A 26,074-nucleotide genomic window follows, 5' to 3' on the forward strand; every position below is an offset into this window, starting at 1 on the left:
AATTAGACAAAGGACTGTTTATTATTGCTATACAATATTATGTACATGACTGTCACCAGAACAACAGCAGCCACGCCCATCAGAGCAGTGACGACCAATCGGATCACAGCTTCAGTAGAGTCAAAACAGAGGGAACAGCCTGAGGAAAAACATTAAGTTGAGCACTGAACAATTGCATTATAAAAATCTTTCACCAAAATCCACCTAATTGGATTCAGAGTACCTGAACATATCTGACAGAGTTGAGTGATGTCCAGAGTCTGGTTGCTGATGAGACTGTTGATCACACAGCTGTAGGTGTTTTTATCCTGATATTCCACCTCCAGAGGTAGAGAGAGACTGATGCTGAGATCAGACACACTGATGCTGGACAATAAACTGTTTCCTTTGTACCAGGAGAGAGTCACATGACTCACATTCACCACTGAACACAGGACGATCCTTGACGATCTTTCAGCTGATAAAAGAACATTGTGAAGAGTCACTGAAGATTACAGGAACTGGCAGAGGTGCTAGTAAACACAAGAAAATAAAGGGAACCAAAAATAAACAAAACTAGAAAGATTTTATATATTTACAACACGAATGAAGACTCAACATAAACAGTGACACTAAATCGCTTTATTGACTTCTTATTCCCGATAATGATGCTCGTCTGGTTTAAGCTGCCAAGTCTGTTACTTAAAGGTGCAGTGTGTAAATTTTAGCGGCATCTAGCGGTGAGGTTGCGAATTGCAATATAGAGAAGCTATGGGTGGCCAACAGGACAAAGATGTCATCATCTGAGACAGCAGAGATTTGCCAGTCAAGTAAACATGCTCTGTAGCACCTTGTCCATTTAGACTACTGTAGAAACATGCCGGGGCAAAATGGTGATTTAACATGTAAGGGGACCCATGGTGTATGTAGACAGAAATGGCTCATTCTAAGGTGATAAAAACAAAACGGTTCATTATGTAAGGTCTTTATACACCACTGAAAACATAGTTATGCATATTGCATTTTTGTCAATAGATCCTCCTAAAATTTACACATTGCACCTTTAAATCTTTGTTTGCTTCCAGCAGGAGTTGTCTAATCAAGAGGTCCAGTGTGATGATGAACAGTTCAGTTCTGTTATGCTGTGAGTGATTTCACTGTTGACTGAATGTGTGTTTCTTTGTGTTAAATGCATGCATAAACTACAGTTGTTTACCTCTAGGTAATAGTTTATAATGTTTTCATTAGTATGCACATTTTGTGCAGTCATTTGTAACTGAATGATAGGCACTTTGTGTAACAACAGAACAACCTCCCAGCTAACAGAATTTTGCTATAAGAACATTCTCTAAATATTCAGTGTTGGTTCTGGGAACATAAAAAATGTCCAGTTTTCTTGACGTTAGAGGAACGTTTTTTATAAGGTATGATGTTCCTCAAACGTTCTTTCAACTTAATTTTGATTTAAAATTCAACATTCTAGGAACGTTTATTTGTAATATTTCAAGAACATAAAAATGCCCAGTTTCCTAAATGTTAGTAGAATGTTATTTAAAGGTTAGTATGATGTTCCTGAAACATTCTTTCAGTCATTCAAGCACCGATAGTCTGAATGCATGGCTTTACTTGTAAATTGTGAACGTGATGCTTAAAAATGCTGCAAATCTTTTATTTTGAAACAGCAGTTCGTCTTCATCTTCTGGTGTTAAACGTAAAAAAAAATGTGCATTTCCACCACCTACTGTTCTGGATTGTGAAGAGTACATAGTTTAACACTTCAAAAACCAGTATAATCTGATAAAGTAAAGTTTCATTTCTTTTCTTTCTGGATTTCAGGACTGGATCTGTTCTTTTCAAGTGATGATTTGTCTATATTGAGAGTAGTCAAAAATATAAACAAGCAGATCCTGTGCAGACTCATAGCGTGCCCTCTAGAAGCCACCCAAAAATGAATTCTAAGAATGTCCCTTTAAAGCAAGTCATTTTACTCAGCGGCCATCTTTCAAACGCCTCTTGGGCAGCTCTTTCAGTCATGCAAGTACAGATCCTATCTCTTTGAATGGAGAAACAGAAACAGAGAAACATTCTTCAAAGCTGTTCACCAAGCTTATGATTAAATTTTATATTTGAAATCATCAATGAGTATTGTGTATCGGATAGTTTACAAAATCAAGTGATTCTGACAATTTTTGTCATTGAAATGACTGGGGTTATAGTGTCCCATCAACGTGTATTTCTTTAAAATCGTAATTGCATTGCATTATGTTGTTTTATACCCCAAATATTTTACTTATAACATTCTGAATCAAAATGCTTATGAAGATGCATGTGAACTGAAAAATCAAAATGCATATGAACTGAAAAAAGGTGCAACACTCACTCTTAAAGCGCTCTAAATTTATTAATTAAAAATTTACGTTTACAAAAGTTTTGTGATTTCTGTCTGTTTTCCTGATTGATTTAAAATTAAAAAAAAATTTTTTTAGACCTGATAGAAGAGAATTAGGAGAGTGGAGAACTGAATGAATTGGAGAAGAAACATCATGCCAAAACTGAAGAAAAATCTTTAAGTTGCTCACAGACATGAAGTAAATTTGTATTGAGAATTTGTACTTTGCTCAATTTAATCCTTATTGGTGAAACTCACCCTATTGTCTGAGATTGAATGAGATGTCTAGATTGTAGTATTATTATCTATCTATATTATTAACTGTTTTAACCTTGATATCCAGTATCACTGACCCAATATACATTTCAAAGCATCTGTTCTAGACCGTTGATGTGCACCAGTTTGGGATCATTGTGTCACAGCTGTTATTTTAAACAATAGTTTTTTCCTAACTAAACGGAAATAATTACCGGTCCCACCTCTGCGACAATTCACAAGCTTCACACAATCAGTGGAAATAGAGCTGCTGGAACAAAGGGTATCACAGTATCACAAAAGTAACGGACTTCAATATTACACGAGTGCTGTTTTTGTCCCAAATAAAATGAGTGCAACATGCAATACTTATTTTATACGTAAGTTTAAAATAAGTTTATATTGTGTTATTTTAGACAAAATATTGTCTGGTCTGTTCAATTTTGCCAATGAAACTATAAAGACAAAGCAGAACTGTTCGTCTCCACGCAACACACAGCAGTGTTTCATTTCTGAATCTGCGTTTTGAATGTAACAAAAGTGATATAGCGGATCATTCATAAAAGACTTGAAGCGGCGCTACACGCAGACCGACCGGTGTAAGACATCAAAGACTTACAGTGATATAGGTTACGCTTACCAATTTCTCGTTATCCACATGGACATTGATGTCCTCATTTTAAGACACTGTTTTTCATTTTCTTTTTTGCGTTTTCTGTTTTCTGTTCTGCGCCCCAGAAACGCTTCCCTCCTCTGTCCATTTTGGACATGTGACTGTCCGTAACAGAGCAACGGCTCTTGTCGAAATGGTGAGCAGCAACAAACATTATTTTTTCAACAAACATCATTTTTAAATTTATTTTAAACGTTTTATTCAAAAAGATTTTCAAAGACGTTTTGGCACAATGGCGCCCCCCTCCGTGCGGCGCCCCTATGCACTGCATATACTGCATACCCCATTTTTGCGCCACTGGCTAAACACATCCTACATTCGTGAGTGACAGACACACCCCAAAGCTGAGGATTTCTGGCGTTTGAGCAGCACTGAGCGGATTTCTGTCGCTGCAATGTACACGCACCGTTAAACATATGTTTGACAACGCGCGCTCAGCACCGATCACCTACTAAAGACCTGCTATGGGAAATGAAGACGTAAGTTTGGCTGGCACTGCTGTTAATCGTCCCCAAAGTTTAGAAGACAGACTGACTCCAGAGACTGGAGTTTTGGAATCTTGCCACGTGACGATCAACAAGCGTCAAAGACAGAAAAGCACTGAAAGTGTTTCAAATACTTCTGAATTCTTATTGCACGTAAGTTTTAATATTTGCTCGATTAGCATACTGGTATTTGCTGTAAGCGTGTTTTAAATTCGAATTAGTGTAGGCTTGTTTTTGTTCCGGAGTTCTGCTATTTAACTTTTGCCCGGATAATAAAACATTGTTTATTGAAAAGCGTTACTGAAAACGAAAAATGCGTTTCTGAATGTTTTTGCCCCTAAATTTTCTCTTTCATTTTAGGCTGCGAAATCAGCCCGTTAGACAAACACAAACATATAGTGGACGTGTTTTCCTATTTAGTTTTTTTTTTTTTTTTTTTTCAAAGAAGCATGTACAAATCAACTGTGACTAAATAGAATATTTTGGTTCACATAGTAGCCTAATTAATTACATATTCTACATGACCATGGTAATTCACAATTAGCCTAATCAATTATTTTAGGAGCATTTGAAAATAATAAAATAAGCCGCTTTTCCACCGTCGGGCCGAACAGTTCTCATTGCATAGCCTAATGGTTCCATTCCGTGCCGATCCGGGCCTGCTGGTATGGTTACGGTTTCATTTTTCACTGTAGGGCTGATAACGGCCGCTCTTTGGAATGTAAGATAAAAGCGTCATGGTAATGCAACGGTTTACTGATGATATGAGATTGACCGCACTGTAAAAAAAATAAATAAATCGTAAAAAAATGGTCAAGCTACGGCTGCCAAACAAAAACTTTAAAATGAAAGTAAAATATTCTAATTTAAATAAAGTGCCAAAAACTTTAACAGAAATTTTCATTAAACTTTTTTTTTTTTTTTTTTTTTTACAGAAAAACACTCTTATTTTTCATCTTCACTGCAAAACATAATCTTAAAAAAAAAAAAAAAAACCCAGAAAAAAAAAAAAACTGTTTTACAGGTATATCTTGAATTGTTACTAACAAAACACATTTACTGTAAAATGTGAATCGCTTGCATTTAACCAGAAAGAGCACACATGAATGAATTAATGTAACTATATATTACTGTCTCTGAAATAAAGCAACATGCAACATAACACCAATGTTTTCTGGCTCATCCTGGACTGAAGCACAGGCTCTACTCTTCAGCTCAATGGTAACCCACAAAACACATTACACAGAAACCCTTTAAATCCCAACAGAACTATAAACACTAACAGATCTCTCAAGATCTCAGCATCTTCACTTATTTCATACTAAAGTTCTTATTCCCCCAGTTTCACAGAAAAGGCTTAAGCTAGTCCTAGACTAAAATGCTTGTTTGAGCTGTTTTAACTGAAAGAAACTTTACTGACATATCTTAAAATATGTCAGTGTCAATGTTTTGTCTCAAGATGCACTCCAGTAATGTATTTTTCTAGTGTATGTTTATCATCTTCATTTATATAGCGCTTTTCACAATACATATTGTTTCAAAGCAGCTCCACAGTGACAATAGGAAAATTATTATCGAGCTAAAGTTGGTTTTTGATTGAATCACTTCAGTTGTAAAAATTGTTAGCTATTACTTTAGGGGCCGCTTAAATGACACCTTTCCTACTGAAAAACAAAAACAAACAAAAAACGAATACCTTTAATGCATTTTTGCCATTCATTTGTTTAGTCTATAGGTTTGCGTGTTTGAGTGTGTATGTGCGCAGAAGCTTGGTCTTTTTTTTTATTTTTTTAAAGTGATTTTTGCCAAATTACTTGTCTGGTCCGCATAATACAGAAAAATTAGTTGTGTCCGCGGATCTATGCAAACTGGAATAATTTTGATAACGTTTTATCTATACATAGGGAAAGGAAAGGGAAATGGGCCTTCTCAGGGGATAGATTAGTTGAAACATCAGGGCTGCGTTATCATCATGTCTAGATGCAGGTCTTTCATCTTATCTGGATATGGCCTGGATCTGGCAGGCTGCGGCAAACCTCAGGATAAACAGAGAGAGACTAATATTAGTGTAGACGCCATTCTTCTTATGATGCAGCGAGTACCTCAGGTGTTATGGGAAGTGTTCCTGGTTCCAGCTGACCTAATCTATGCAGCCTAACAATTTACATGATTTGAATTATAGAAGTAGATAATGTGTTATGTGTATGCAAGTTTAAACAGATGAGTTTTTAGTGTTTATAAAAGCTACTTAAATATCCTAAGACCTAATCCAGCCCTGTCTGTGAAACCGGGCCATTGAGAAGTAACAGAGGTTTAGATGTTGATATTTTATTGAAAATAATTAAGTTTAAAGTCACCACTTGACTCTTTAACATTAGTGTTTCTCTGACTGTATGTGCGTTTCTGATACACGTTTGTTATAGAAAAAAAAAAGCAAGAAACACTCTGATCAGATAATATTGGTCACTTTTTAAGTGATGATATAGTCATCATAAAGTGGTCTGATTCATTGATACCAGAGTCTGATCTCTGATTAAATAGTTTAATATTAGTTGTAATTTCACATGCCAATACTCCTGCAGTGCTGTGATACTATAAATAATTTTATTAAATCATTATGCAGAAAATGTTTTGACAAGGTCATGCAGACTCACACAGACATCAAGAATCAGTGTATGAATCTCAACAATGGTGACAATAAAAAAAAAAAATTCAGATCAACTCTGAACGTCACAAAAAATCTTTGTTGATTGTCACCATTGTTGAGGTTCATATGTTGATTATTGATGTCTCTGCTCTCAAAAAAGAAAAAAGAAAAAAAAAACTGAAAACATTTTCTGCCTAATGACTTAAAAATCAGAATACCAGGTTATCATTATATGATTCTACAATATGACAAGGTTACAGTAAATCATATGAAATTAACAGTTAATATACTCAGAGATTTGACATCATGTGATATCAGTAAATCAGGCCACTTCATGATAACTCTATCATCATCAAGCAGCCAAAATCATCTGATCAGAGTTTCTCCTGCATTTTTTGCTATAACAAACGCACATCAGAAACACACAGTTAAAGCAGTCAGAGAAAAACTAACATAAAAAAGTCAAGGGTCAAGAGCTCAACTAAAGCAAACGCTGACCTCCATAATGGTGACTTCAAACATTTTTTTCAATAAGACATCAAAACCTCTGTTAATTCTCAATAAGAACCTTTGTATAAAAGAAATAAAGTCTGTAATAAGTGAAGATGCTGAGATCTTGAGAGATCTGTTAATGTTTAAAGTTGTTGTTGCCAGTCATTTGAATTAAATCAGGAAATACCTGTAAAATAACAGTGTTTTTTAATATTTAAAGAAAATTTCTGTTAAAGTTTTTTGCACTTTATTTAAATTAGAATATTTTACTTTAATTTTATGGTTTTTGTTTGGCAGCCACTGCTGCATTTTTTTATGATTTTTTTTTTTTTTTTTAAGTGAAGATATTTCATTGTAATAATTCAGGAATTAGCTGTAAAGTAAGTGTTTTTCGGTTTATTTAAATTAGGACATTTACTTTAATTCTACGGGTTTTTTGGCTGACATTCATTTGACTGTTTTATCATTTAACCGTTTTGTTACTGTTTAGTTACTTAGGCTACATTTGTTTGTAATTTAAGAAAACATAAAAATACTGTATAAAAAATATGTGAATTACTGTAATTGTTCTTTAATGTCATATTACTTAAAATAACAGGTGAGTTGTTAATTTACATACATTGTTTGTAATTTAACAGAGTTTTCAGTATAATTTAAAATAAAAGAAAATGGCCGTAAAAAAAATCAGTTATTTTCCGTAAAATTAGGATTTTTTTTTTTTACATGGAGGATGTATCTTTTAATTTTATTATTCATTTGTGTTTGTGTCACTCAAATCTAAAGCGCTTAGCCAACTACGGAGAAACTGGTAGCCAGGCAACAGACAAGTGACCAATCTTGTGTGTCGAGGACACTTCCTGGATTCTACCTGCACGATTCAGCACGGTTAGACGTGCCGAGAATTCCGGGCCGAGAATGGTTTGTAATCATGCCTTGCCATACCAGGCTCCAACGGAGACACAACTGGAAACCTTCCTTATCATTCTAAGAACCGTTCGGCCTGACAGTGGAAAAGCGGCTTTAGATTATGAACTTGATAGATTTTATTTTCATAACTTCTATTAACTAAATCAAATCAATATTTGGTGTGGCCACCCTTTGCGTTAAAAACAGCTTTTGTCCAGGTAAACTTGCACAGTTTTCAGGTAACTTTGCAGGTGGGTTTCTTTAATGTGCCTGAGACTTTTGCACAGTACTATATATATATATATATTGTGTGTGTATATTCACATATATATAAATAAACATATATATATATCATTCATTATTCATTAATTCAGTTTTTTCACTGTAGTTTAAAAAAATGGTAATAAAATATGACAAGATCTCAGAGTTAAACTGTGTCAGAAAAAATTAATCTTAATTATGTCAGATAACACTTAAGCAAAACATGGTCGGGTCAAAGTGTCTGAATAATTTTTGGTTACAAATTTTTATCAATTTTAATGGTAGTCCACTGTATGAATAATTTTTGGGTATAATATGTCACAGTTTTTGCTATCCTCACTTACATAAATGAACTATAGTGTCCTGCACCCACTAGTAAAAATATATCAAAAATATGTGTGGTGTAAATTGATGTGACTGTGTATATATATATATATATATATATATATATATATATATATATATATATATATATATATATATATATATAAAATGTGTGTGTATGTGTGTGTTGGAAGTAAAAAGTGCTTACATGTTTATTCCCAGCGTAGTTGCATACATATTTTTTTATGTTGTGAGGAGATTGAGGCAAGTCTGTTAATCTGTTGAAATATAGTCATTAAAATACATTGCAAATTTGTTGTATGGTTGCTGCCTATTTTATTTTAAAATAGCTTTGTCTCAGTTTTTCATCATTTATCACTCTGAACTATCATGTTATTCATCTCAGTAACATATTGTCATCTCTAGGTCATACTGAACGGCGGATTGTTTTCACAAACAAGTGCTGATCTGTTTGGACTGGAGGTTTAGCTGCGTTATGTCAGAGGAGCAAGGAAAGGACTGTTCCTCTGAGATGAGTCTTCCAGAGGAACAAAGGTAAGACTGTATTTGTTTTCAGAGAAGCATTTTTAAACATTAAAGTTTAAGGTTTTTTTGTTTTTGTTTTTTTTTTCAACAAGGAATGATTTTCTCACTTATTGTCATTACAAATGCTGTGCAAAACTTCAATATAGAATTTCCTATTAATTTTTTTTTAGATTGTTGCAGGTTAAAAACAGCTTTACACTGATCTAATATTTAATATAAAGGAACGTTTATATTATATATCAGATAAATATGTTTATTATGTGCCCCTCTGAAATGCTTGAATTCCGAGCTTGGAAATTTGGCCCAAACCCAGAGCATTCCTCCCTGGATGTGGTAAAAATAGATAGATCTAGAAGTGAGGAGGGGTGGAGGAGGAATGCTGATAAACTCTCAGATAAACAGAACGAAAGTATTTATAATACAAACACTGTGTTAGTGTTTCATTTTAATCACTCAAGGTGTTGAGAAATTATTACTTGTAAGTATACATATTTAACACTTTATGGTGATTAATCCCACACACCCAGTGTATTTATTTAACGTTGATTTAATGTAAATATTGTAAATACTTATTTTAAAATGGTAATGCAGATTAAATTGAAAACATAAACTTATAGATATTTTTTGAAAACCAAGAGACTATGAATTTATTTGAACATTGAAATTTTTATATATCAAACATACAATTGAATAAAACAGCTCTGTTAGTCTCCAATGTAATAACATCTTAACACTGTTTTGTATGAAAATACACATTCATTATGATTTAATTTCTTTATAAATAAATAAATAAATAAATCTCTACTGAGTTTCAAACAAGTTCATTTTTTGTAACTATGTAGAAAAATTACTCAATAGGAGTCTGTTTATCAAACAAAGAAACATTCCTTAAAGGAACACTCCACTTTTTTTGAAAATAGGCTCATTTTCCAACTCCCCTAGAGTTAAACAGTTGAGTTTTACCATTTTCGAATCCATTCAGCCGATCTCCGGGTCTGGCGGTAACACTTTTAGCATAGCTTAGCATAGCTTAGCTTTAGCATAGCTTTTAGCATAGCTTAGCAAAATGAAAAGTTGAGATTTTCTAGGCTGATATGGCTAGGAACTGTTGTGAATTAATTAGAGTAATAATAGCAATAACAGAATGTTTAATTAATTATCATTGATAATAACAGATAAAGTTTAAATTGTTATATATTAGGTTGTTCAGCTTTAAGAAAAGTCTACCCATAATGCATAGTGAGCAAGTGAGAGCGCGCAGTAAGAACATGTGACTGATTCAATGTGTGTGCGCTGCATCTGTGCAATCTAGTTCATAAACTTCAGTAAACAGTTCGTTTATTTTAATTCAAGATGTCAGTGGTCATTATTGCTTACTAAGAAGAAAAGACAGGTCTTTGGTGCCGAAACCCGGGAAAACTAGCAAGCAATGTCCGAAATGGCGGAGCGACTTGAAAGACTACTCAGAAAACGAAGAGCTGTGCGCGGTTCCACCACGAGACTTTTGCAAGACATCGAAACAGAGGTTAGCAAAGAAGATCCGATCATTGACAGATTAAGCGAACTGTTGGCCCTGTTATCTGCAAAAGAGGGAACACTGCTGGAGTTAGACCGTGAAATAGAGGAAAGGATAGACACTGATGATCTGGAGAATGAAGTCGCGGATGTCGAGGAATATGGAGAGCGAATCATCAGCGCGAAGGCTCGCGTGAAGCGTGTGATGCAGAGAAACCGGGAAAACAGCAGGCCGAGTGACACAGAGCCCTCGCAGCGCGGACAAACAGTTAAGTTACCCAAGTTAATAATCAGCAAGTTCAGTGGTGAAATTAGCTTGTGGCAAGACTTTTGGAATCAATTTGAAACCGCTATTCACAAAAATGACGCGCTGAGCAAAACAGAGAAGTTTAATTACTTAAAGACGTATCTAACCGGCGCTGCTTCAAAGGCAATAGCGGGACTGATAATGACAGACGGCAATTATGATCACGCGATCGATCTGGTTCAGAACCGGATCTGCTCATTAATGCGCATATGACCAAGTTGCTGAATCTCTGCCCAGTAAAGAAATCATATGATGTCGCTGCTCTGAGACAACTTTACGATGAATGTGAAGTGCAGATCCGTAGCTTAGAATCGCTGGGTGTCGTTTCAGAGGCATATGATTCCAGATGACATTGCTCTCCAGTACAGTCGTCAAAGAGGAACCAGTGATGAATGGAAGGTCTCAGAAGTTATGGAATTTCTGCAGAAAGAGATTCTGAGCAGAGAAAGAGCCATGCAACTGATTAAGCCAGGTAATTCCAAAGACAGTCAGAGCTATCACAAACCATTTAAAAGGCCAGACACATCAATTGAAATGAAGCAGAAAAAGCATCACATACCGTCAGCTGCAGTACTGCAAACCACCAGTCAAAGAATATCGAACTGCCTTTTCTGTGACAATGCAGCACACAACACAGAACTGTGTCCAGAAACTGATGTTGCTGCACGAAAAGAAAAACTGATGAAAATGGGACAATGCTTTGTTTGTCTTGGGCCAAAGCACATTGCAAGATTCTGTAAGGCCAAAGTGTGCTGTAATGCGTGTGGAGGCAGACATCATAGTGCTGTGTGTGAGAAAAGAGAAACACACACTTCAGATGCGGACGACAAAGACAATGTAGTTTCTTCATTTGCTTCACATTCTGTTAAGATACAGCCCACTAAACAGAACAACACTGTGCTGCTTCAGACTGTAAGAGCATGGGCAGAAGGACCTGGTGGGCGTAAAAGCATTCGCTGCTTACTGAATGGTGGCAGTCAGAGAAGCTTCATCAGTGAAAACACAGTAAGAGCTTTGAAATTACCTGTGATTAAACAAGAAGCATTCACTCTGCATAATAACCAATAACATCAAGGCGCAACACAGTGAAAGTAATTCTGCAGAGCATCTGGAACAAAGAGCAGAAAGTTGAAGTAGAAGTGCTTGAGACCCCCCAAGTATGCACCGCTGTGATGAAGATTCCAGTTGAGCACATCCAAGCAGAGCTGAAACGAAAAGGCTTGCAGTTGGCAGGCTACCCAGACCCCAGCACTTGTGATACAGAGTTGTCAATGCTGATTGGTGCAGACTATTGTTGGAGTATAGTGTCAGGCCAAGTAGAAAGAATCACAGATGCACTTGTGGCCATTAAAAGCATTTTTGGATGGTCAGTGCAGGGCCCAGTCACAATGTCCAGTGTTTCTGACGCAGCATGCTTGCACATACAAATTAATGAAGACACACTGGTCTCAGAACGTCTGAAGGCCTTCTGGGAAATCGAGTCCCTTGGCATCAACATGAAGCAGACAGACAGCCCTGAAGAGGAGGAGGCTCTTCACATGTTTGAAGAGACAACTCAGTACAAAGATGGTCGATATGAAGTGGAGCTGCCATGGCGACCTGACAAACCAGAACTCCCAGATAACTACAGAATTGCAAAGAAAAGATTTGAAGGACTTAAAAGAAAGTTGCTGTCAGATGTAGTGCTGTATCACAGATACAATGAAGTTGTAAACGATTACCTTGAGTAGGGCATCGTCGAAGACGTGATGGAGGGCAGGTCGTCTCCAAATGCTGTGAAGTACTACATGCTTCACCATGCTGTTCTGTGGGAAGACAAGGTAACCACAAAGCTCAGAGTAGTGTTTGATGCCTCATCACATGACATTGGCTCTCCATCACTAAATGAGTGTTTACTTACTGGTCCTAACCTGAATCCAGATCTGCTCAGCATACTGATAAAATTCAGGCTGAATAAGATTGCATTTACCACAGACATCAAGAAGGCTTTCTTGCAGATTTCTCTTGCTGAGAAGGACAGAGATGCAGTAAGGTTCCTCTGGTTCACTGCACCACCCCATGAAGATGCAGGTGAGAAGCTGTGTGTGCTTCGGATGACGAGAGTGGTGTTTGGGGTGTGCCCCAGCCCATTCCTCCTGGCAGCTACAGTGAGAAAGCATCTGAAGGGGTATGAAGCCCAACTACCTGAGGTAGTAAAGATAATAAAAGAATCACTCTATGTTGATGACTTAATCTCAAGTGCAAGTGATGTTGAAAATGCCTTCTCCATAACTACTGGTGCAAGGAAGATTATGTCTGCAGCTGGCATGGACCTTTGCAAGTGGACAACTAACTGTGCTGCATTGAAGGAGAAATGGAAGACAATAGTGAGTGAACTCGCAGAGGAGACAGAAACTCATGGATCTGTGTTGAAGGTACTAGGCTTGGTACGGAGAACTAAAACAGATGATTTCGTCTTTGATCTGACGGCATTGCTGGATGCTGTAGCTAAAAGAGAAAATACCAAGAGAAGTGTTCTAAAGCTCTCTGCTCGCATATTCGACCCAATTGGCTTTCTTACCCCATTCACTGTGCGAGTGAAATGCCTTTTCCAAGAGATGTGGATACGAGGCCTTGGCTGGGATGAGGAGCTGCCCACAGATCTTGCACAAGAATGGCAAGGATGGTGTTCAGAACTTCCACAGATCCACCACATCATCATTCCTCGCTGGTATGGAATAAAATCTGAGCACAGACACGATGCACAACAACTCCACGTGTTCTGTGATGCAAGCGAGAAAGCTTACAGTACTGTTGCCTACCTGCTGCGAGTAGCTGATGATGGAACAAAGACCACATGCCTTGTCGCTTCAAAGTCCAGGGTAGCCCCCCCTGAAGAAGATATCACTGCCTCGTCTTGAGCTCATGGGAGCAGTGATTGGAGCAAGACTAGGAACCAGCCTGTTAATATGGAGCTCCATCAAGTTGGAGCATGTGGACAGATTCGATGATTGTGCTGCAGTGGATTCGCAGTTCAGCTCTCAAATGGAAACAGTTCGTGTCAAATAGAGTATCTGAAATCCAGTCTTTAACCAACCCTGCAATGTGGTCTCACTGTAAAGGCAAGTTCAATCTGGCTGACCTCCCCACCAGAGGTCAGACTGCAGCTAAACTGAAGGAAAGTGAACTGTGGTGGAAGGGACCTTAATTTCTGACTGTACCGAATCTGTTGGAAGAGAGCAATGAAGAACAAAGCAATGAAGATGTCACTAATGAGCAAAAGCAAGATCAGCAAATCACCGTGCAACTCAGTAGCAGCAGTGACCAAGAGGGAATGGAACCTGTGCTTGATTTAATGAAGTACAGCAAACTGAAGACAGTATTGCGAGTCACTGCTTGGATCAAACGGTTCGTGCACAATGCAAGTTCAAGCTCAAAGAGATGCTGTGAGTTGACTGTCGATGAAATGTTTGAGGCTGAGAAGTACTGGATAAAAGTGACTCAAGATAGCAGCTTTAGCCATGAAATCAATTTGCTGAAAGCTGGTAAAACCCTGAACTCGGATTCAAAAATCAGAGACCTAAAACCATTCCTTGACGAAGATGAATTGCTCCGTGTTGGAGGCAGACTGCAGCAGTCAGACTTTAGTTACAGAGAGAAACATCCATGGATTCTCCACAGCAAAGACAGATATTGTGAGCTGCTGGTTCAGCACAACCGTGAATTTATCATGCATTCTGGTCTGAGAGACAAGCTAGTACAAATTAGAAGTATACACTGGATTTTGCGAGGCAGATAAATTGTGAAGAGTATTCTGTCCAAATGTTCTGTGTGCAAAAGATTCAAGGCAAAGCCCGCACAGCAGGACACAGCTCCATTACCAAGAGACAGATTAACAGAAAGCCCTCCATTTGAAGTAACTGGTGTAGACTTTGCAGGTCCACTGTATGTGAAGAATGATCGTGTGCAATGCAAGACTTATGTTGCTCTGTTCATATGTGCCGTCACTAGAGCAGTGCATTTGGAGCTGGTTTCGAGTCAGTTGACTGAAAGTTTCTTGTTAGCACTCAAGCGATTTGTTTCCAGAAGAGGACTGTGCAGAGTCATTTATTCAGACAATGCCAAAACCTTTAAAAGAGCAAATCAAGACCTTAGCGAGCTGTGGCAAGCTATCAAAGATCCACCAATGCTGGAATACTTCTCAGGGAAGGGCATCACCTGGCGTTTCATTGTGGAACGAGCTGCCTGGTGGGGTGGATTTTGGGAGAGGCTTGTAAGGTCTGTGAAAACGTGCCCGAGGAAGATGCTAGGAAGAGCATCACTCACCTTTGAAGAAATGTCTACACTCCTCTCAGAAGTAGAGGCCACACTGAATTCTAGACCCCTTACCTTTGTCCACAATGAGATCGATGAGCCACAACCACTAACACCTGCACACTTCTTGGTTGGTGAGCGACTTACTTCACTGCCCCCAAAACCATTTCCAGCAGACCATGATCATCCCACTGTCAGTAAAGTAGACATGACAAAACGGTGGAGATACAGGAACCGACTCATGACCAATCTCTGGAATCACGGAAGAAAGGACTATTTACTAGACCTGAAATCTGCACATTCCTGCAACACACAAAAACCTACTAAGTTAAAGATAGGTGACATAGTTCTCATCGGAGATGCCAACATGCCAAGACAAAGCTGGAAGTTAGGAAGAATTGAAGAGCTCTTTCAAGGCAGAGATGGAAAAGTTAGATCCTGTGCTGTTCGCACATCCACAAGGACTGTGTTAAAGAGACCCATTCAACTGCTTTATGCATTAGAGATTTAAGTTAATGAACAGTTGTTCATGGGGGGAGGATGTTGTGAATTAATTAGAGTAATAATAGCATTAACAGAATGTTTAATTAATTATCATTGATAATAACAGGTAAAGTTTAAATTGTTATATATTAGGTTGTTCAGCTTTAAGAAAAGTCTACCCATAATGCATAGTGAGCAAGTGAGAGCGCGCAGTAAGAACATGTGACTGATTCAATGTGTGTGCACTGCATCTGTGCAATCTAGTTCATAAACTTCATTAAACAGTTCGTTTATTTTAATTCAAGTCGTCAGTGGTCATTATTGCTTACTAAGAAGAAAAGACACGACATTTAGGGATCTAACATTTATTTACAAAATGATAAAAAAGGAAATTAGTCATATATCTTTGACATGAAAGATTCGTAAATATTTTTTTTCACTGTAAAAACGTAACAATGCTATGTTAAATGCCAATACGTGCCAATATTGTACGTTTCAGCGCCTATCCAAACGTACAAAAAATTTATGTCTTGTGTCTTTGAAAGTTATGTATTAATACCTACGTATTAACAAGGCTGTTGTGTCATTAGTGAAAGATCTTCAGTGAGGAAACACCATCATCTAACAAAAGGTATTTCAGAAAGAGACAGTTCACCCAAAAATGAAAATTCTGTCATCATTTACTCACACTCAAGTAGTTCATTTTTGGGTGTACTATCCCTCTAACATTATAGCATTGCATTAGCTAATTTCTTCCCTGTGGTAAATGCGATGGAACTTAACTGAATAAAACAATAAATCACAGAAAATATTGTCACTAGGGGACATAAATTCACCATTGAAAGACACCTGAGCAACCAAATATAAATCCATCCATCTATAGTTATGAGAAGGACAAATTCGTGGATGGCTATACTGGATTTAATCACATTAAATCTATTTTAATGAATTTGAAGTATCTCCTGTAGTAATATGTTTTTTCCCCTCTCTGTTCTTTGTGTCATTAGTGTAAAGTCAGGCTTATGTGTGTCCAGCTCTGAGTCTGTGAAGAGTGGCCAGTCAATGGAAAGACTACCGTTCTTAAGTGAGAAAACACCATCATCTTCCAGGTATTTCACGTGTTTTACATTACATTGCTCTTTTAGCTAATTTCTGTGTTTATTGTGTTTCTTGTTCTAGATTTGTAGCTTCAATATAGTGAAGAACTGCACCTACAAGAATATATTTCATGTGTTTCTCTAAAATTATTGACAATGTATAGACAAAATATACAGTGGAGTTCATATTAAAAATCTAGGATTCAAAGTCAAATCCTGGAAATAAATAGAATGTTGAAACATTTAAAGCAAACATTGTAATAAAGGGAAAAACAAAATCAAAACATTGGTGCATTTACAGTATAGTGTACGTTGAACAATACAATAAATTTAGACTTTGAATAGTGATTTTAAAGTTGAGAATCAATAAGGATTCATTAACAATATGTTCAAATCTAATTATTATAATGCAAGTTCATGTTCATTAAATTTTCATTTTCATTAATACAATTACACAGGAAGCCACTAGGGTGCATAAATTCACTATTGAAAGACAGAACAGGCAATATACAGTGGGTACGGAAAGTATTCAGACCCCCTTAAATTTTTCACTCTTTGTTATATTGCAGCCATTTGCTAAAATCATTTAAGTTCATTTTTTTTCCTCATTAATGTACACACAGCACCCCATATTGACAGAAAAACACAGAATTGTTGACATTTTTGCAGATTTATTAAAAAAGAAAAACTGAAATATCACATGGTCCTAAGTATTCAGACCCTTTGCTCAGTATTTAGTAGAAGCACCCTTTTGATCTAATACAGCCATGAGTCTTTTTGGGAAAGATGCAACAAGTTTTTCACACCTGGATTTGGGGATCCTCTGCCATTCCTCCTTGCAGATCCTCTCCAGTTCTGTCAGGTTGGATGGTAAACGTTGGTGGACAGCCATTTTTAGGTCTCTCCAGAGATGCTCAATTGGGTTTAAGTCAGGGCTCTGGCTGGGCCATTCAAGAACAGTCACGGAGTTGTTGTGAAGCCACTCCTTAATTATTTTAGCTGTGTGCTTAGGGTCATTGTCTTGTTGGAAGGTAAACCTTCGGCCCAGTCTGAGGTCCTGAGCACTCTGGAGAAGGTTTTCGTCCAGGATATCCCTGTACTTGGCCGCATTCATCTTTCCCTCGATTGCAACCAGTCATCCTGTCCCTGCAGCTGAAAAACACCCCCATAGCATGATGCTGCCACCACCATGCTTCACTGTTGGGACTGTATTGGACAGGTGATGAGCAGTGCCTGGTTTTCTCCACACATACCGCTTAGAATTAAGGCCAAAAAGTTCTATCTTGGTCTCATCAGATCAGAGAATCTTATTTCTCACCATCTTGGAGTCCTTCCATGCGGGCTTTCATGTGTCTTGCACTGAGGAGAGGCTTCCGTCGGTCCACTCTGCCATAAAGCACCGACTGGTGGAGGGCTGCAGTGATGGTTGACTTTCTACAACTTTCTCCCATCTCCCGACTGCATCTCTGGAGCTCAGCCACAGTGATCTTTGGGTTCTTCTTTACCTCTCTCACCAAGGCTCTTCTCCCCCGATAGCTCAGTTTGGATGGACGGCCAGCTCTTGGAAGGGTTCTGGTTGTCCCAAACGTCTTCCATTTAAGGATTTTGGAGGCCACTGTGCTCTTAGGAACCTTAAGTGCAGCAGAAATGTTTTTGTAACCTTGGCCAGATCTGTGCCTTGCCTCAATTCTGTCTCTGAGCTCTTCAGGCAGTTCCTTTGACCTCATGATTCTCATTTGCTCTGACATGCACTGTGAGCTGTAAGGTCTTATATAGACAGGTGTGTGGCTTTCCTAATCAAGTCCAATCAGTATAATCAAACACAGCTGGACTCAAATGAAGGTGTAGAAACATCTCAAGGATGATCAGAAGAAATGGACAGCACCTGAGTTAAATATATGAGTGTCACAGCAAAGGGTCTGAATACTTAGGACCATGTGATATTTCAGTTTTTCTTTTTTAATAAATCTGCAAAAATGTCAACAATTCTATGTTTTTCTGTCAATATGGGGTGCTGTGTGTACATTAATGAGGAAAAAAATAAACTTAAATGATTTTAGCAAATGGCTGCAATATAACAAAGAGTGAAAAATTTAAGGGGGTCTGAATACTTTCCGTACCCACTGTGAGTGTGTGTATATATATATATATATATATATATATATATATATATATATATATATATATATATATATATATATATATATATATAATATAGAGCTGCAAGCAGCAATTAATGGGGTTCAAGCTTTTTAAGGCCTTTAAGCATATACCATATACGTAAAAAGATTTTTAGTTTTATTTAGCAAGCCTTTAACCATCTCGATCATACATGGAAAAGACCATTTACAGGCAATTTTACAGGCAAAACCATAGGAAATATATGGTTTGTAAAGCTTTTTAACAGTTATCACGGTTGAGCCAAAAACTTACGACTGGTTCACCAAATGAATATCAGGCAGGAAGAGGGACACTTTCAGCCATTTCATGGGATTCTCCATAAAAGTATGCATGCTTCTTTAGAATCATGTGTCGTAAGTGCTCACGTAATGATGCGAAGTTCTGAGTTTCCATTTAGGAACGATAGGCTTTTGGGTAGACTTGGCCATGCCTGTTTCTCAAACGATCCTGCTATAGCTATCCAAAAGCCAAAGTTCAACATTTTTTGATAACTATTGAGAGTCCCGAGAATTGTGCAGTGGTTTTATCGAGGTTGAGCCAAAAACTTTGGACTAGTTCGCCAAAGTTGGTTTCTGAAATAATTTTCAATATTTAACGAATGATTCGATGGACAATGACAGTCCTAGAGGCAAAGTTGCTCAGAATGAAGAGTTTTACCATCACGCGATGCTTTATGCACTTGAAAAACATGAAGGCTATTATTATTTAATTTCTACAGTCTGAGCATTGATTTGTAGAGTGGGAGAAGTTATTACATTTAAAGTTATTAAAAGTTTATTCAAAGTCATTAAATGTATTAAAATGCATTAAACGTATTAATTATTGTTTAAGTAATATTTATTAAATTAATTATATTTATTTAAGTTATTACATTTCTTATTAGGTCAGTTACAAAAAGAATTGTCAATCAAGTTAAAATCATTTTATCAACTCCATGTCATCATATAACTCCAATACATCATATCTTCGTTGGAAAGCATGTGTCTCCTCTTCTCTGCTGCCATCTTGTTACTCCTGACTGGGTTAGGAGACCTCTCCAGCTCTCCTAAATAATTTAGGAGCTGAGACCTAGTCTTGACACTTAGGAACCTTTATGAATCATACTAATTCTTAAGTCTAGGAATAAGAGTAAAATTACGTCATTCTTAGAATTTTGACACACTTAAGACTAACATTTTACTCTGAGCGGCTTTATACATACAGGCCTTGGTCTGCCCGATCACTTGTAGGGGAGAATGCTGATCCTTGTTAAACTTAACAATTACTATAGGGTTTTAGAGCTATGCGCTTGAACCCCTAAAAAACACACACACACACACAAAAACACAATTACAACCAATCATAGTAGTGAGAAAGACAAATGTATAGCTATATTGTATTTAATTACTTTCAATCTCTTCAAATGAGACTGATGTTGTTGTTTTTTTGTTTTTTTTTCTCTGGTCTTTGTGCCATTAGTGAAAGATCAGACTCTGAAGTTTTCAGCTCTGTGTCTCTGAAGAGTGACCGTTCAATGGAGCAGCCACCACGGATAAGTGAGAAAACACCATCAGCTACCAAAAGGTATTTCATGTGTTTACATTACATTGCTCTGTTAGCTAATTTCTGTGTTTATTGTGTTTGTTGTACTGGATTAGCAGCTTCAATATAGTGAAGAACTGCACCTACAAGAATATATTTCATGTGTTTCTCCAAAATTATTGACAAAATATAGACAAAATATACTGTGGAGTTCACATTAAAAATCTGAAGTGCCTTGGAATGCGCAGCTTTATTCAATATTGATGTAATTTCCAATGATACAGGAAGACAGGGTGGGATATATCTAGAAGCTCCTCCCCTTTTTTCAAAATAAAAAATAGTTTCGCCTCGATCACAGCTTAGCCAGAGCCGTTGATCTTGTAAAACCCAATTTTCCTCATAATCTCTAAATGTTTCTCCTCCATATTGTTTTAAATTATAACATTGTAGAATTCAAATGTGTCTGAACATTTTATGGTCTGTTCCGACTCGCACGTATGATCTGCTCTCTGCTCTCGTGTCTCTGGACCGGAGCAGACTGTGCTTGCGCTGTGGCGATTCACGTGACACTAATGCAAAAACGGATTTCATTTGCATCAATGGAAAGCATTTTAACACTGTCTTAATCGTTCCCTATCCTCTATATAGTGCACTATGTGCATGAAGAATGAAGAAACAGATATAACTGAGACAGACTAAATCCAGAAGAACTGTGGCAACGATCCAGAAGACGCTGGAAGAAACCTATCTGCAAGGCTACAGAACTGTGAAAAGTTTTATGCACATGTGTAAAAATGCTTTAAAGTGAGGATGCTTTCAAAAATTATGATATAAATGGATTTTATTTATCAATTAACTTCTATTAACTAAATCAAATCAATATTTGGTGTGACCACCCTTTGCATTTATAACAGCTCTTGTCCAGGCACACTTGCACATCGTTTGTCAGGTCGCTTTGCAGTTAGGTTTCTTCAAGCATCTTGGAGACACGGCCACAGTTGTTCTGGATTTAGTTTGTCTCAGTTTCATCTGTTTCTTCATGTAATCACAGATGGATTCGATGATGATGAGCATACTGGCTGTTGTCAGACTCCTTGTGCATACAAAAATCTCACTGGATTATTACAATTAATGGCAAAAGTATTTTGAGGGTGATTTTAAAGTTGAGAATCAGTAAGGATAGTTATATACTAATAAGTTATATACTAATAATTATTAGTTATATACATAAAAATAAAAATATTTTCCTCATATTTTGATGGTTTAAGCCAAATTGTAGTAAAGAAAACTTTGCACACCATTTTTAGCCACTTGCATGTTTGGTGTGGTAAGTTTAGCAATAGTACTATTTAAGAGCCTGTTTACTGTGGACTGATGGGTCCAAGTCATCACTGGTGCACTTCTGCATTTTTCCAGTTACCAAAAAAGGTAATTACTATTTAATTTCTACAGTCTGAGCATTGATTTGTAGAGTGGGAGAAGTTATTACATTTAAAGTTATTCAAAGTTTATTCAAAGTCATTAAATGTATTAAAATGCATTAAACGTATTAATTATTGTTTAAGTAATATTTATTAAATTAATTATATTTATTTAAGTTATTACATTTCTTATTAGGTCAGTTACAAAAAGAATTGTCAATCAAGTTAAAATCATTTTATCAACTCCATGTCATCATATAACTCCAATACATCATATCTTCGTTGGAAAGCATGTGTCTCCTCTTCTCTGCTGCCATCTTGTTACTCCTGACTGGGTTAGGAGACCTCTCCAGCTCTCCTAAATAATTTAGGAGCTGAGACCTAGTCTTGACACTTAGGAACCTTTATGAATCATACTAATTCTTAAGTCTAGGAATAAGAGTAAAATTACGTCATTCTTAGAATTTTGACACACTTAAGACTAACATTTTACTCTGAGCGGCTTTATACATACAGGCCTTGGTCTGCCCGATCACTTGTAGGGGAGAATGCTGATCCTTGTTAAACTTAACAATTACTATAGGGTTTTAGAGCTATGCGCTTGAACCCCTAAAAAACACACACACACACAAAAACACAATTACAACCAATCATAGTAGTGAGAAAGACAAATGTATAGCTATATTGTATTTAATTACTTTCAATCTCTTCAAATGAGACTGATGTTGTTTTTTTTTGTTTTTTTTTCTCTGGTCTTTGTGCCATTAGTGAAAGATCAGACTCTGAAGTTTTCAGCTCTGTGTCTCTGAAGAGTGACCTTTCAATGGATGAGCCACCGCAGATAAGTGAGAAACCACCATCAGCTACCAAAAGGTATTTCATGTGTTTACATTACATTGCTCTGTTAGCTAATTTCTGTGTTTATTGTGTTTGTTGTACTGGATTAGCAGCTTCAATATAGTGAAGAACTGCACCTACAAGAATATATTTCATGTGTTTCTCCAAAATTATTGACAAAATATAGACAAAATATACTGTGGAGTTCACATTAAAAATCTGAAGTGCCTTGGAATGCGCAGCTTTATTCAATATTGATGTAATTTCCAATGATACAGGAAGACAGGGTGGGATATATCTAGAAGCTCCTCCCCTTTTTTCAAAATAAAAAATAGTTTCGCCTCGATCACAGCTTAGCCAGAGCCGTTGATCTTGTAAAACCCAATTTTCCTCATAATCTCTAAATGTTTCTCCTCCATATTGTTTTAAATTATAACATTGTAGAATTCAAATGTGTCTGAACATTTTATGGTCTGTTCCGACTCGCACGTATGATCTGCTCTCTGCTCTCGTGTCTCTGGACCGGAGCAGACTGTGCTTGCGCTGTGGCGATTCACGTGACACTAATGCAAAAACGGATTTCATTTGCATCAATGGAAAGCATTTTAACACTGTCTAAATCGTTCCCTATCCTCTATCTAGTGCACTATGTGCATGAAGAATGAAGAAACAGATATAACTGAGACAGACTAAATCCAGAAGAACTGTGGCAACGATCCAGAAGACGCTGGAAGAAACCTATCTGCAAGGCTACAGAACTGTGAAAAGTTTTATGCACATGTGTAAAAATGCTTTAAAGTGAGGATGCTTTCAAAAATTATGATATAAATGGATTTTATTTATCAATTAACTTCTATTAACTAAATCAAATCAATATTTGGTGTGACCACCCTTTGCATTTATAACAGCTCTTGTCCAGGCACACTTGCACATCGTTTGTCAGGTCGCTTTGCAGTTAATTTTCTTCAAGCATCTTGGAGACACGGCCACAGTTGTTCTGGATTTAGTTTGTCTCAGTTTCATCTGTTTCTTCATGTAATCACAGATGGATTCGATGATGATGAGCATACTGGCTGTTGTCAGACTCCTTGAGCATACAAAAATCTCACTGGATTATTACAATTAATGACAAAATGATTTTGAAGGTGATTTTAAAGATGAGAATTAATAAGGATAGTTATATACTAATAAGTTATATATTAATAATTATTAGTTATATGCTAGTTCATTAAAATAAATGCCAGATATGTTTTGTGTCTCATTGATATGCTGTTGTTATTGCATTGTAAAATTGCATTTCCCATTAACTTTAAAGTCTGCTGATTAGGGTTGGCTTGATACCACAACTCTGCCTTTGTTATGATACAAGAATCTAATACCTTGATATTGATACTAAATCGATACCATAGGTGACAAATAACAGCCTTAAAAGATAAATCATATCGTTATCTATAGGGCACAGGTGATTGGTTCCTGCTGTATCAGTAGCCAATGAGCTTGCATGCTCAACCCTCAAAATACTTTGATAGCATTTGCCTTAGCAGTGCAGCACACTTTCAGAAATCCTCTGAAAATCAACATCTAAGATAAGTGCACAGGTTTTTATGCTGTATCACTATGCCTTTTTGCATAGTCTGCTTTATCGGTTCCTTATGAGTGAGTTCAAATTTTTGTTTTGAAATTTTTGTCTCGTGGCTATATGTTATTCATTGAATAAGTGTTTTTTCTGCCATGAGGACTGACAGAAACTAAAGAGCTAAAGAAAAAATAGGTACCCAGATTCTATATTTAAGAAATGTACAGCTAATGCTTTCTTTTTCTTTGTTAGATGCAGGAGATTTCTCTAATATTTTGCCTGCAAATTCTGCATTTTATTTGTTAACAGGGTTCAGTATGAGACATTAGATTCAGACCTTCACACTCACAGTAACCAAAAGAATTTCAAAGACAATCTTCTGTGGATCTTCCAGGTAGGAAAATACACATTTTCATAAATGTCTAATTAAAATGTTTATTATAACAAACAAATAGGTTATTGAACAAAGTTCTTCAATTCAATTACTTAAAATTACTTTTCCTTTTAAGGGCCGATTAGAATTTGAATGAAAGAATGAAAGCTAATGAATATGTATGTTTTTCATTTTTATAAATATGTATTGATTAAATAGTTTTGACCAAATGTGAGTGTAAGATTTGGATAAATTTTGTTGTTGTGTCTCTCATTTTTTTTTTTTTTTTTTTTTTTTTTTTACATTTACATGTATTAATTTAGAAGACACTTTTATCCAAATGAGGAATACTACAAGAAACTCATCAAAAAGAGCCAAATAAACAAGAGAAGTGCCCATAATACAAAGTTTCAGACCTCGTTCAGAAAAGTTCAAGCTAGAACAGGGAGGGATTAAGGAAAAGTAATAGTATAGAGAATTTTTTTTTTTTTTTTTTCAGTAGGATGCAGTTAAAGGATTAATTCACTTTCAAATGAAAATTACCCCAAGCTTTACTCACCCTGAAGCCATCCTAGGTGTACATGACTTTCTTTTTTCTAGGTGTATACAGGTGCTGGTCATATAATTAGAATATCATCAAAAAGTTGATTTATTTCACTAATTCCATTCAAAAAGTGAAACTTGTATATTTTATATTCATTCATTACACACAGACTGATATATTTCAAAGGTTTATTTCTTTTAATTTTGATGATTATAACTGACAACTAAGGAAAATCCCAAATTCAGTATCTCAGAAAATTAGAATATTGTGAAAAGGTTCAATATTGAAGACACCTGGTGCCACACTCTAATCAGCTAATTAACTCAAAACACCTGCAAAGGCCTTTAAATGGTCTCTCAGTCTAGTTCTGTAGGCTACACAATCATGGGGAAGACTGCTGACTTGACAGTTGTCCAAAAGACGATCATTGACACCTTACACAAGGAGGGCAAGACACAAAAGGTCATTGCAAAAGAGGCTGGCTGTTCACAGAGCTCTGTGTCCAAGCACATTAATAAAGAGGCGAAGGGAAGGAAAAGATGTGGTAGAAAAAAGTGTACAAGCAATAGGGATAACCGCACCCTGGAGAGGATTGTGAAACAAAACCCATTCAAAAATGTGGGGGAGATTCACAAAGAGTAGACTGCAGCTGGAGTCAGTGCTTCAAGAACCACTACGCACAGACGTATGCAAGACATGGGTTTCAGCTGTCGCATTCCTTGTGTCAAGCCACTCTTGAACAACAGACAGCGTCAGAAGCGTCTCGCCTGGGCTAAAGACAAAAAGGACTGGACTGCTGCTGAGTGGTCCAAAGTTATGTTCTCTAATGAAAGTAAATTTTGCATTTCCTTTAGAAACCAGGGAGGAAGAGAGGAGAGGCACACAATCCACGTTGCTTGAGGTCCAGTGTAAAGTTTCCACAGTCAGTGATGGTTTGGGGTGCCATTTCATCTGCTGGTGTTGGTCCAC

General features: G+C 36.8%; 1 protein-coding gene across 1 annotated transcript in view; it reads left to right on the plus strand.

Annotated features, from left to right (window-relative positions):
- The first annotated feature begins 3,613 nt into the window (after window positions 1-3,613).
- LOC127520219 (uncharacterized) overlaps window positions 3,614-26,074 on the plus strand; it is a 101,105-nt gene continuing 78,644 nt past the window's right edge. The window contains exons 1-6 of the mRNA XM_051908162.1: window positions 3,614-3,934; window positions 8,838-8,966; window positions 16,563-16,664; window positions 20,292-20,396; window positions 22,544-22,648; window positions 24,498-24,582. Of these exons, the coding sequence (XP_051764122.1) occupies window positions 8,908-8,966; window positions 16,563-16,664; window positions 20,292-20,396; window positions 22,544-22,648; window positions 24,498-24,582 (456 nt within the window). The 5' untranslated portion in view covers window positions 3,614-3,934; window positions 8,838-8,907. The remainder of the gene's footprint in view (window positions 3,935-8,837; window positions 8,967-16,562; window positions 16,665-20,291; window positions 20,397-22,543; window positions 22,649-24,497; window positions 24,583-26,074) is intronic.

The sequence above is a fragment of the Ctenopharyngodon idella genome, chromosome 10 (genome assembly GCF_019924925.1).
Source record: "Ctenopharyngodon idella isolate HZGC_01 chromosome 10, HZGC01, whole genome shotgun sequence".
NCBI classification, from domain to species: Eukaryota; Metazoa; Chordata; class Actinopteri; order Cypriniformes; family Xenocyprididae; genus Ctenopharyngodon; species Ctenopharyngodon idella.